At 32.4% G+C, this 13,987-nt stretch overlaps 1 protein-coding gene across 2 annotated transcripts; it reads right to left on the bottom strand.

Moving 5' to 3' along the window:
• Window positions 1–382: 382 nt before the first annotated feature.
• On the bottom strand, window positions 383–13,807 carry LOC105347098 (proton-coupled zinc antiporter SLC30A9, mitochondrial). Of its 2 annotated transcripts, none has more exons than XM_011455995.4 (20): window positions 13,634–13,807; window positions 12,672–12,798; window positions 11,760–11,909; window positions 11,621–11,648; window positions 11,166–11,257; window positions 10,695–10,758; window positions 9,575–9,676; window positions 8,966–9,042; window positions 8,515–8,537; window positions 8,242–8,309; window positions 7,229–7,331; window positions 7,055–7,110; window positions 6,551–6,680; window positions 6,080–6,122; window positions 5,910–5,981; window positions 4,379–4,589; window positions 3,992–4,054; window positions 3,332–3,458; window positions 2,373–2,486; window positions 383–1,934 (listed from the first exon to the last, which is right to left on the bottom strand). In XM_011455995.4, exons 2-20 carry the CDS (start codon window positions 12,793–12,795, stop codon window positions 1,875–1,877), a joined length of 1,707 nt encoding a protein of 568 aa, XP_011454297.2. In that variant the 5' UTR covers window positions 12,796–12,798; window positions 13,634–13,807; the 3' UTR covers window positions 383–1,874. The 2 variants fall into 2 exon arrangements, with proteins under 2 accessions (XP_011454297.2, XP_034303991.1); XM_034448100.2 differs by having other exon boundaries at window positions 13,520–13,807.
• Between the last annotated feature and the right edge of the window lie 180 nt (window positions 13,808–13,987).

The raw sequence follows: 13,987 nt of genomic DNA on the forward strand, positions 1-13,987 counted from the left end.
CACGGACGTTAGCGCGAGGGGGTCATTGTTGCGGGAAGAAGCTGGAGTACCCGACGATTACTTTATACGATATGTGATAATGTTTGTGAACCCACGTGTCCACGCGGGCGACCGCCATACCCTATCACATACAACCACCGTCGATCACGGGGATCGAACTCGGGTCGTAGCGGTGAATAGCGAGTGCATTGTCCACTACGCTACTTGGACACTTTCTGCCAGCTAACATTGTCGATGTTTTATTACCCTGGAGAGTAAAAATTATTTTCATCAATTCTGTTTCTCTATCATGTTAAACAGTGTATCTATATCGTAAATTATACAGATATATGTGTAAAGGGATATCATGACAGTTCCATGGAATAGAAGACTTTAAAGAAGATTGTTTTTTTTTTTTTATTTAATGCAATGAATCTGCCACTCTGCATGTCAGTAAAAACATAATATACATGTTAATGTGTCACGAACCAAATACTTGGAGCTATAAATTAACAAGAGGCACAGGGGCCACATCGCTCATATGAGCAACAATGCTAATCAAATCAGCATTACAGTTTCAAAATTAAAATATCTTGACAACCAAGTACACAAAAAGTTACAAAATCTGCGATTTTTATCCACATATGTATATATTTATGGTAAATACCAATCCCCCTTATGTTGCTTCAGTATTCATGAGAATATTTCTCAATTCTTATATGAAAAATCTCCCCTTGTGGCCCCACTTTTCTCCAGGGAATCATGGTTTGATCAAATTTTAATCTTCACAACCTGTGCTTCTACCTAAGATTTAGCTTTTTTGGCTACATGCTTTTCTGGAAGTTTTTTCTCTAAATCCTCCGATGTAAAAATTTAACACCCTCCCAAATTGTGGTCCCACCCTACCCCTGGGGATCATGATTTGTACAAACCTGCATCTACACTATCTGAGGATGCCTCCATATAAGTTTGAGCTTTTCTGGACAAATGGCTTTTGAGAAGAAGATTTTCAAAGATTTTCTGTATGTATTCTTATCCATCCATTGTGGCCCCACCCTATCCACGGGGATCATGATTTGAACAAAATTAAATACACTACATGAGGATGCTTCCACACAAGTTACAGCATTTCTGGCCTAATGGTTTTTTTTAGAAGATTTTTAGTGATCTTCTCTATGTATTCTTATTTAAAGTTAATTCCCCCATGTGACCCCACCCTATTCCCGAGGACCATGATTTGAACAAACTTGAATCTACACTACCTGAGGATGTTTTCACACAAGTTCCAGCTTTCCCCGCCACATTGTTTTTGAGAAAAAGATTTTTGAAGAATAGCAACAAATTTTTATTCTAAATTATCTCTCCTATAAAGAGGACATGGTCCTTCATTTGAACAAATTTAAATCCCTTTCACCCAATGATGCTTTGTGGCAAGTTTAATTGAAATTGGCCCTGTGGTTCTGGAGAAGAAGATGAAAATCTGAAAACTGACAATGACAGACAACAGACAAATCTTGATCAGAAAAGCTAAGTTAAGCCTTCAGCTCAGGTGAGCTAAAGAAAACTCTTGTACATCTGCATAAAAAGAATTTGCTGTCAAAACTCTCCTGACATCTAAAGTCCTGTCCAATGTAAATAGTACCAATCCAACAAAAATGTCGCAAAATAAAAAGGTCTAAATGAGGAGATGCATAGTACAAAAAGGATCCCAAAACTGGAATATCTCATAAATGGCACTGTCTTGAGGGAATTTGGGATCCTTGGTACATATCCTGGTTAAGTTTCATTTGGAATCTGGTAAACCATTGGAATTGATGTCATGCAATCTTCACTTTTTTCTTCATTGACTAGATGTTGTAACATGTTGAGACTTTTCTATATCCCAGTTTCTTTAATCAAAGGGGCTCCAAATCTACATGTCTTAGTCTTATGTGGTATTTTGCTTCAAATTCAGCCTGAAATAAGATTTATATACCGGTACATTATAGATATTTAAACCACAGGGAAATTCGCTTTATTTGAGCTCCACCTCCACCTTGGCCGGGACTTGAACTCCAAGCCTCCCCTAGCAATGAGCAACCACTGGGCTAGACAAAAATCTTGCTTTTGATGACTAACGGAACTAGTGCACTGGTTGCCTACTACACAGTTGTTTGAGAAGCAGGTGGAATACAGTTAAATGACAATTTGACAGGATCGGGACGATATGCATTGCATAGATATATACATATAATAAACACAACTGTTTTCAATCCATTGGATTAAAAATGTCATATATCCATGTATAAAGTAACAGAAAGTTGAAACATACATGTGCCTGTTCAATAAATATACTGCTCAGTTGAGTGGAATTATCAAGCATTCTCATACACAAAGTTCCTCTTTAAACCTACCCTCATTTGTCTCTCTATCCGATCCACTTCTCTGCCTTGTATATTTTGAAGTTCATCTGCAAATTTTTTCATATACTCAATAGCTTCTGGCTCCTTTTTAACATTCTGGAAACCCTACAATATCAGTGTTTACATGTTTTTTAAAGTAGTGACTTTACAAATTAAAATTGTTTTTAGTGAAAATTTTTTTTGGAAAGAAGCTTTTAAATATGTTGTAATATTTTCATGCACCTAGACAGATAAAATGAGATAGTGTCAGACAATATGAGTACTGTATACAGGGTAATTTTCGCCCTTCTACACTTGCAAACAATTTCGTCCCGTATTGAATTCGCCCAGATACAGTTGTATTTAAAGAGAGATAATATGAGACCTTATCTTAAGTCTTAAATTCACCCCCTGACAACGAAGACAAAGGGGGCGAAAATAAAACAGGGGAGAATATTTCCCTGTATATAGTAATTCAGGTAGGGTTAAACCCAGTAAATCTCCTGTCTTATTAGATAGTCATTCATTGACAAGCACTTTATGTAATAAAACGTCAGGTACAATCAAACTATAAAACATACAGGTATTTTAAGCAGCATTTAAAGTTCATTATTCAATTAAACATGATACAGATCATAGGGTGCAAAGAGGTTTTAAATTGCAGAACATCAATTACAGACAACAATATAAAAGCATATCGGTGCATAAAATATTAAATAACAATGCATTAGAAACGTCCACTATCTGAGACTTGAATTTTTAATTCTAATAAAAATACTACACTGATATGGACATGAGTTTTAGAAAAAAGGGGTACATAAAACTGGAATAAAAGAGTATGATATATCAAAAGAGAATCTAACAACTTCTCAAATTTCCACATTTCAACAAAATGAAGAATCATATTACAGCCTGCACCTATCAAATTAAAAGTTACTTCATTTTAATATAAATTTTATTTATTTGCCCACCTTTAAAATGTCCATGCCCTCCTTGGATTCAAATAAAAGCTGGGCCAGTTCCTTTCCATCAAAAGCTACTTCAGCCTTAAAGCGCACCTCATGCCCAATCTCAACAGCTTTAACATCAGACACATACCTGTATCAATTACAGAACAGAATTAACAGAATGCTTTGTTACCGGTCTAATGCCTTATGTCATCAAAAACACATAGCAGTGATATAGCAATAGTCTCTAAATTACATTTATTTTCATTAAAAATTTCAAGAAGTATTGAATGTACAATTAATCACTGTCTGACTCTGGTAACTTGAGAAGGATACTTGGAATAGCACACATGTAAAGAATGATAGATATGGTATTACAATGCAAAGTGAAATCTGTTAAATCACCTGCCTTAGGAAGGTGTTTTTTATGTCTCTGAATTGACATGTGGTCAGATGTCGGTCAGTGAAATATACTTTAATGACAGATGGAATGCAGTGAAAGAATTTAAACTACTGTTCTTTTCATGCAGATTTCATTGCATTGCTATGAAAAGTTGATTACTCATAAAACCTTCAGGATCTACATTTCCTTAATACAGAAAATACCAATTCTAATGATTAATTCATTTAAAAAAAAATTATAAGTGCTTTATGTACATGTAAATCTAATATGCATCAGCTTACTTGACGATTCTATCTCTTTGCAAAAAGTCAGCCATATCTTTTCTTTCCTCCTCTGGAATTGACCTGATTAAAAAAAGAGGTCAAAGTTATTTATCTATATAAACGTATTAATAGTTTAAAGTTTTCATAAATAATTTGCTTCTGTAAGGATAAGAATTTTCAACAATAAAAATTTAAATAAACGGTATCTTAAATTTGATAAAATAATGAGTCTTAAAAAGGCCTTGCCAAGCCAAAAGACTTAAAAAATCAAACAAATATATTACAAAATTGTGCAAGTGAATGCCTTTCAATCTTTATTTTCATGCCCCATGCAACAATACAAAGATTTTGTACAAATGAAACATTCATATACTAGTATATCTCTCTCCTCAAAGTGTCACTTACTTTCCAACCAAAGATGGAATATTGGATTTGATAAGGTAAGCAGCTACAATTCCCATCAGGCCTGCTACACAGCCTGAAGCTGCCGTGTCCCAGAATGGCTGTGCGTAGAGGTGTGACAGGGTCATCCCAGCGGAGGCAATAAGGACCCCAGTCACCGCTGCCATATCCTCCATAAACACAACCACAACGTTAGGGTCAAACCCTCTCCTTACTGTGTGAAAGAGAGAATGGAAAATCTAGTATTACTCTATCTAGAACTTCATTATACACAAATGTACAATTAAAGCATACCATTGAGAGAGTCAGCAAGATTCCAGTCCTCCCAAACAAGCTATTTCCCTCGGCCACCATTGAGGGAGTCAGCAAGATTCCAGTTGCCCGAAAACAAGTTTGTTTCCTGGGCTGAAGCTGAGGGAAATAGCTTTCTTGACAGGAACTGAAATCCTGATGACTCCCTTAATGGTATACATTAACTGTTTTATTATACTGATACAAACAATCAATCAGAAAAAGTTCAAATTAATATAATGTTAATTCTTCATGTATTCAAGTTATAATGTCAATATATCATATGGCACAAGCGTCGTATTGTGAAATAGGCAAATTATGTTATACAATTCAGATGAATTAGTATAGCCAATGAAAAAGATGTTGCAACAAGAATTAAATTATATGATAATGAATATTCATGATTTTATTTGGACCATAACAGAATTTTTCCTTTGGTTAAAACGAATTACTAAGAATATGGTATGTGTGTATCAGTTCATCAAACTGACACACCTCTTTGCAGGGAATCGGTCTGTTTACAGTGATTTTCAGGTAATCAGTGAAATATATCGAATAACTCTTAAATATTGAAAAATAAGCAGAGGTATAATAATTTAACAAAAATATGTTTCCAACTTCAAACTAGAAATGCACGTGGAAGATCAGGTTTTGTTTTAAAGAGAACATTCATTTAAAAATCTATTTTCTCCTTGTTGAAAGTTAAACAAAAAATGTGCATTTCAATTATAAAATTGTAAAATCAAGAGAAAAGCTGTCCACGTGACAGCAAAATGGGTTTTCTTTTGTGTGAACAATATCCATAATATAGTTGTCACCATGAATTGATAAATACTACCTATACAGAGAAATAGGGTACTTTATAAGCAATATTTTGCAAAAAAGACTATGTTCAACAACAAAAGCTAATAAAATTTAAATTCATGTAATATGCACATCTTTGATACATGTTCAATTGATATGCATAACAAAAATCTTGTAAACTTTAAGAGGAGTTATCCACACAATAGGGGTACCCTTTTGGCAGCCGCCTGTAAAACTCCATTTTCACCATTTCAATAACAGGATTTTTCCTTTGGAAAACACGGATTATAACACCAGCAAGTTCTAATTTAATTTACTTTCAATGAAAGTATACTGTTGGAAATAAATGACTTTAAAGATGATGGGCAAATACCAATTAAAGTATTTTTTTCCAAAACCATGCTTATGTACAATACTTCTGAATCAGATCTTTTCTTACTATATGGAAACAGTTTCATATTCCTTTCCTTAGCTTTTCTCTTGAGTTCTCTGGTAGCAAAATACAAGGAAGCTACAATAAAAATAGCAAATTTGGTCTCAAGTATTTATTATTGATGAAACGCACCAGCCAAATCATAAATTTTTGCACTAAAAAATTCTTCTCATTACCTCCTTCCATTAGAAAAGTTATATACATTACTCCTAGATGACTCTGAAAAGAATGACAATCGATAATAATGGATTACAATTAAAATCAATTTTAAGGTGTAATGGGACACTTCCATATTATGACGTACTTCCTATCGAAATAAACATTAAAATCAGGTATACCGTAATTTTAACACCATAGTGCAATGGGTTAGAGTGTTACCTATGAATTTGTAAGTCATGAGTTTGAATCCTGCTGGGGCTTTTATAATTTTTACCATACAAAAAAATTTTTTAAACATATTTTTGGGGTCAAATATTGTAAAATTTTAAAATTCTAAACCAGTGAAAGTATTTTAATTATAGTGTACTAATATCCACATCAATATCGACTGTTGTCCCATACAACCTTCAATTTCTGCACAGAAAAGAGGTTTTTCTTTCAACTGAATTCTAAAGTTAAATAATTCATCATTTAAAATTTGGACTTACAAGTGATAGTGTTGTTTCAGCTCCAAAGAAAAAATAAAAATTCATAATAGAAGAGAGAAGAAATCCAAAGACAAAGAAAGAGAATCCACTACAAAGGGAAGTAATATTCTGAAAGCTGGCATAGCCATACCTGAAATAAACAATGAAAGTACATGTATTGTTAACTACTTGTATATTCTAGTCTACATAATTTTTATGCTATTTATAAAACAGATGTATGTCATTGCTGCAGAACAGCTAAGAGTTCAGCTTTTTTTTCTTGTAGATCAAGTTATACCAAGATTTTTAAAATTTTTAACACCTCAAGTTTTTAACTACATGTTTTTTAACTTATGAATTAATGTTCCTTCTTCCATAAAAAAAATCTACAAGTTGATATCAAAATATGCGTCTTTTTTAATTCTTTGTTATGCATGTACTTACTTGACTTATTAATCTATAGCATCTCAGGGGGGAAATAGGGCGAAAAGCATGTACATGTACATAGACTGTTATTGTACTTACGGGTGATGCTTATCTGGTGCTTTCTTTGAAACATACAGGCCCCAGTAAATCATTCCCTGTCACAAAACAAGTTTAAATAAGTCCATTAAATAGTTGCTATGCGTCCATCTCCATCAAAAATTAGAACACCCAATGACTAAAACTGCATTTATATGTATTTACTACATGTACTACCTGGTTAGCAGTGTCCAGCATTGAGTGAAGAAACTCAGCCAGCATGCTGGGAGACATGGAAACAGCATAGACTACCATCTTCATCATGCACACAGTGAAATTCCTATCATCAGGAGAAAACCAAATCAATTAAACTGTAGATTTGTGTTAAGTATTTTATAACAATACACTCTTTAATAATAGTAAATATTTACATTCCACATATTTTTTGCATGTAAAAAGTGTGTGGAAAGCTAATGCAGTTATAATACTGTAACACACACAGGGTACTGAAAGGTAAAATGATGAGTATTGTTATGTCACAAACATTGAATGCTGTTTAAATTCAATGTCGCAAGCAAAAATCAAAGTTCATGATTGTGGCTGTTACAATGGCTCTTTCATTAATTCAAGCTTTCCCACAGAATAATATAGTGATTTTGAGGTATATTTCAAATTTCAGACAAGGCAAGAAATTTTTAAAATTCTTGTTTTTGAATATTGCTGGTCCTATAACACACAGGGCGGTGCAGACAAATTATACCGTGCTAATGCTTGGTATTCATTTTGTCTGCATAACCTGGTTGTCTGCACTGTTATAAGACCGATGATATCCAAAAATAAGCATTTAATGCTTAAATACTTAAATATATAGCAAGATACTACATAATTCAAATTTCTTGTGTTGAATAAAGAAGGGGTGTAAACAAATGTGGGTCAAAATCATTTTGATCACCAGTGCCAGATAGCTCAGTTGACAGAGCACCTGACTAGAGATTCAGTCGGTGTCTTGACCACTCCTGCCAGGGGAAAGAACCTAGGAAGGTGATCATTGAGGGCGAAGATCATATAACAGGGGGTGGGGGAGGGGGGAAGGCGATGCATGGTCAGACATGTTCAATGGCTGGCACCAAATAGATGATATAGTACATAACTAGAGATTCAGGGGACCTGGGTTCGAATTCTGGTCTGGTCCATCATTATTTCTCCCATATCTCGTAACACAATGATAATCAATGCAAAAAATGACTTACACAACAAGAGCTATGGAAATGACTCTTCCTTGTCTGTCTTTGAATCCAAAAGAAAATATATCATAGTTCTGAAAAAAAGGAAATGAAAAAATGAATTACGTACTTGGGAATTTTGTAAATAAACCATAAAGTATTTTCACCATAAATAAACTTCAATGTTGTAGTTCCAAGTTGAGCATTTAATCAAACACATATAATACAAAGGCTTAAAAATCCATTTATCAAAAAGATTATATGCAATCAAATCTAGACAATTTAACATTTAAAAAATACCTTTTGTTCATTTTCAAACTCCTCTGCAAAAGAATAATCCAATGAGTTAGAATTTACCAATTATTCTGAATAATATCAAATCCATGTGATTTCTATACTAGTATTTCACATACTTGACATATTTTTATGCTATTTACATATAACTATGTCTATCTACGCAGTAAAACACCAGTATTTAAAGTACAAAATTTCAGAGTTACGGCACTTTTTCTTTCTCTGAGAAAAAAAATATTTAGATCTAATCTTAAGCTTGGCATAATAAAAATCTATTAATATATTGAAAGCTTAAATCTACTACTCCGATAACAATATTGTTCATGCATGTTTTATAACTATACTAAGATATTCTAGTATTCTGAGGCAATTTATTGTCAGATTTCATTTTAACATTTCAAAAGCTTACAGTCTTAAACAAAATTCTTTGCATTTAACGAGATTCAGATATTCCTACCTTTTTTATCCATTTCTATTTTTATGATCAGTCTTCGTAATTTGATGGCCTCTTCTGAACCCCATTTTTGTAATGCACTGTAGATACAAAATTTATAATTTTAAGTACCATAATAAATCAAAAGTCTAGTGTCTTAATGGTTTACAAGTCTAATGTACCTTCAAGCTGAACAATAATATTTTCAATCATTAAAGTAGTCTGATGATGCAGCAAAACAATTTATCAGTATTCCCTGATGTTAAACCTTGAATCAAGACCACAGCACATTATTAGATCAGAAGTAATTTGATCTTTGTGTAAACTATTAGCTTCCAATCAAAATATGTTCATGACAGGAATAAATGGGTATATATCTCTGCTGAAAAGAATTTGAATTAACTCAGTGATATAGAGTGAACTGTGTGAAGAAAAAACTTTCAATGTCTCTCTATTAGAATATGATATGATCTGGTCAAGATTGCTTCCAGAGACAGATGGTTGGATGGACAAGTTGATGGACAAGGTGATACCAATATACCCCCAAACTTAGTTTGCAAGGTGTAGTAAAACTTCATAGTAAATAAAGAGTGGAAAGAAAAATTACAAGCAAATAAGAGCAAAAAATATTACGCAGAGTGCACAAGATGTTTTCGGTAGCCATATTTGATGTCCTCTGTTTGATTTAAGGACCATCCACTCCTCATCTTCTCTCTAGGTAAGTTTTCAACATCTCTGGAAATCATACAAAAATTTATCAAGTTATATTTTTATATCCTGTAGATTCCTAATTAAAAGCAAGAAATTAATATCCGCATAAAATCGCGAGAAGCACATCTCACTAATTTTAAAATCTCCCTTTTATTTTTCAGGCATATGTAAACTACATGAAAATTTGATCACAATTCGGCATACGCGATTTTATGTTCTCACAGTTTAGTAGAAAACAGGTGAATCGTAAAATTACCGTAAGTACCCGCGTAAAATAAGGAATCTACAGTTATGTAAACTGACATTATTAATTGAAAGCATGAATTCATTTTTAAGTTTTAACTTTGTTCACTTTAACTACTTTTTACTGTTCCTACTGTTTAATATACATGTACATTTATCTATATTTACATATGCAAATACATGTACATGTATTTTTCCTTATATAAACCTATAGATTAATGAAAACGTTCAATTCTGTATGATCTTTTTCATGATGTCACAATGATCATAGCACGCGCTTATCGCTTAGATTATTGTAAATATAAAATCTCTGTAATTTTAACAATTCTGAACAATTTGCTTTTTTCGAATGTACATGTAAGTAATAAATAGCGACGGTAAAAAATTCACCAAAATATGAACTTGGTTGGCATGTGTGATCAAATCTTCTGAGAAACCCTTTGCGCTTCACAGAATTTGATCACGTGACCAACCAAGTTCATTTCCCGGTGAAATTTTTAATATGCTGTTTATTTCTCAAATAAACACACAAGTATAAATGAATACTTCCACATATTATACACAAGAATCTTGTGAAGGAGCTACGATGAAAATGCAATAATGATGACAGTTGTATGTCTGGGTTTGAGAAAATTGAATTTGAAGGTAATGCAATCAATGTTTTCTATGATCATAACTTAAAAAAGATGGCTCTCGATCTATTGCAGAAACTATGGTTCAAAATCTCAAAAGCTGGATTTTTGTATGCAAAACACAAAGACAAGATTAGAGACTTATCCAAAGCTACAAACATGCATACTTTTGTGTCAATCCATATTCTCTGTACAGATCCTCTTCATAGATGATAGTATTCTCCATTTTTTCTGAAAAAAAAAAAAGAAAAGAAAAACAAACTAAAACAAGTATGTCTACATCCTTAATTACCAGAATGTGAAAATATTATTTAACACAATAGCAGAAAAACTCATTTTTAAACTAAAATATCAACAAAATTGCTTTTGGAAAATGTTCTTAAATGTACTTTTACAGACATATTCTTGGTTCTATGCTACAAAGGCCTACATTTACTTTGTAATTCCATTTTTACTCTACAACTCTTCATAATGATCAACTAAGTTTTTAAGAAAATGATATATGCCTGTGTGAGAATACAAAAACGCCTTTAAAATGTCAAAGAACATCTAGTTTTCTAATGTAGGAAACTTGAGCAGATATAATGTAAAATATTTAAAAGTTAATATCTTAATATCAAAGCACTACTTCTTCATACCATAGATAGGCTCTCTTTTAAATAGATAAACCCCCTCATCCTTTGGTGTCTTTGCTTTTCCATCATGCTGTAATCTCTTGGCTATAAATTGCCTGCATGTTACAACAAAATAACTACTATTAACTTATCATTTTTAAAACAATCAATTATAATTAAGTATTAAATGAGGAAGGGGGAGGGGGCTTTTACCAACTATAAAGAAAATTTTCATATCAGTGCAGTGCAAACTGTATTTATTTTCATCTTGTATTATTTTCACTCAATACCCATTGTAAACAATTTGCCAAATTTTATATCTGCCTTAACAAAGTTCCAAATGAAATGATATAATATATACCCTTTACAATCAGTATTCAGTGTGCATGTTTAAATATGCCAAATGACTATGAGGGCAATAATAGGTAAATGAGATGAAGATTTCCATGTAGACAATGTCAACATTAATAATCACTTACCAGTCTAATCTACTCATCAATTCACATTCTGAAAAAAAAAACAACAGAGAAGCCTGACAACTCATTAATAGAATATATAGAAACACAATATTCATTTAATGTCACAGTGATTTTTACCCTTATTCAAAACCAAACATACCTGCTTGACGAAAAACAGCATCATCCCCCTTTTTGCTAGAACTAGATATGTGTCTTTCACAACAAGAGATGCATGGCTTGACTAGATCCAATAAACAACTATTGGGATTGTATAAAAAGGAATGCCATTTCCTAAAGCTGGTCTGTTCAGCTGTAAAAAAAAAAAGGGTGTTTGTGTGTGATCAAAGTGCACATCTAGAGGTCCTGTTAAAGCAAAATTAAATAACTAAAGGGTAATACATGTAATGGGTAATAATGAATATAACACCTGTATTATATAAAATCCAGCACTCTATGTCTTATCTGTGAGAAAGTTTAGCTACCAGTACAAGTAGAAACATCAAAACAGCACATTTTTCAGGAAAATAGAATGATGTGCATGCAGATCATATTGTTTGTAAGATACCGGTAAATGAATGACGGGAACCCAAGGTAGATCTTAAATGCGAAGTCTAATTTATGAATTTTTTTTTTCTACATATATACACTTTACGTAACATAAACACATTGCCTCTACTAGGGTTTGAGCCTGGGTCCTCTGGTATGATTATCCAGGGCTGCGTTTGACAAAAGAACTTACGACTTAAGACCAAATTAATGAATGCTAATTAATCATCAACTAATCAATGATTTATTCTTATGGCTGGAAAATATAATTGTGGGAATTAAAATACTTTTAAACAAATGGTTTTATGTCAATTTTGTTCGCTAAAGATCATTTTACGAGAAAGTAATTAAATATTTACGACTTTGTTGTAAGTTCTTGTGTAAAATGCAGCCCAGTTCTCTACCAATCGAGCTAAAGAGAAAACCACTAGGCACAGCCAGCCAGAGTAGGATTGCCATATAACCAACTCTGTAACATTTATAAATATAACAAACGATGACATAATATAAAATATTGCATTTTTACCTGCTCTATTCCATGAACCAGTCAATAAATGATGCTGTTGTTTTCTGTGCAAATTTGCAGGATATTGTAGTAGACGTTTTTGTAGCAATAACTTTCCATCATGAAGAATAAGCTTTAATAACATGACCTGCAATTATCACAGTATAAAAATTTAAGAAAAAAATTTAAAAGTTGAATACTTAAAGTTGTACTGGCATATGACCAATTCTTGCCAAAGACCATTTCTCGCCAGTGCACTGTTATGTCATTCTGTCAACACATAAAATTAAATACGAAAAATGATGTAACAAAGCACTTACGAAAATGGTCCTTGGCGAGAATTGGTCATTTGCCAGTAAAGTACTAATATTTCAAACATCTTCATCTTCCTCTGATATAAATTTTAACCAAATTTAGAGCCAAACCTCTGTATTTATTTTTACCACACATACACAAATACTTCAATTATTAATTCTTATAAAGACAGCATAAACATTATAGTAATAAAAGAGTTTAATTCAATTTGGTAAATACAATGTAATTGCAACACTCTCATACATTAAATATTTTAAAACACGCAGTTACAAATTGGGGAAAATAAAAATTTGAAAATTAACAAATTATAACAGTATGTAAAATAATAGATAATGAAATCAATTAAAATTGAAAAAAAAAAAAAAGAATTTAGGGAAAACATGCAAAATTCGACATCAGCTGTTTTGGTAGGTGTGATCAAATCCTGCAATTTCATTGGTCACTGAACAGTGAAAGTCGAAATGGAGGGGTAAATTTACAAATGGTCTTTTAAAAAAAACATTTGTTCGAATGTAACAAACTTGAAATCCAAAAATAAAAGAAGAGTAGTCTACCTCAAAACAACCTGCACCTCAACTTTCAGAAACATGTAAGCAATCGGATGTTTACACTGTTCTTTCCTTGGCCCGGTTGACCGAGGCTATAAATATTATCATGCTAAAACTTACTGCAAAACGTTGTCCATGAAATATGGTTCATAAGTTATTAAAGGTATATGTTATAGCGTCAAATCATCATAACGTTCCAAGCTCAGACAACAGCATTAATTCTCTTTATGACAAGTGACTTTTTTTCAGATTGTCTTATGTCTACCTACAAGTTTGCCTTTTATTGGTAGGTTGTTCACTAAATATTTCGTAAGTACGGAATCTTTCAAGTAAATCAAATATAATTCTTATCAGTAAATGAATAGGACTTAGTCGATATGATAAAAATATAGATTGGAAAAGTTTTATTGCTTTTTCATCCATAATATTTACATTGTGAACTGTAACTAGGTACGAGCTATTTTGTACGCCAAA

The sequence above is a fragment of the Magallana gigas genome, chromosome 2 (assembly GCF_963853765.1).
Source record: "Magallana gigas chromosome 2, xbMagGiga1.1, whole genome shotgun sequence".
Taxonomy (NCBI): Eukaryota; Metazoa; Mollusca; class Bivalvia; order Ostreida; family Ostreidae; genus Magallana; species Magallana gigas.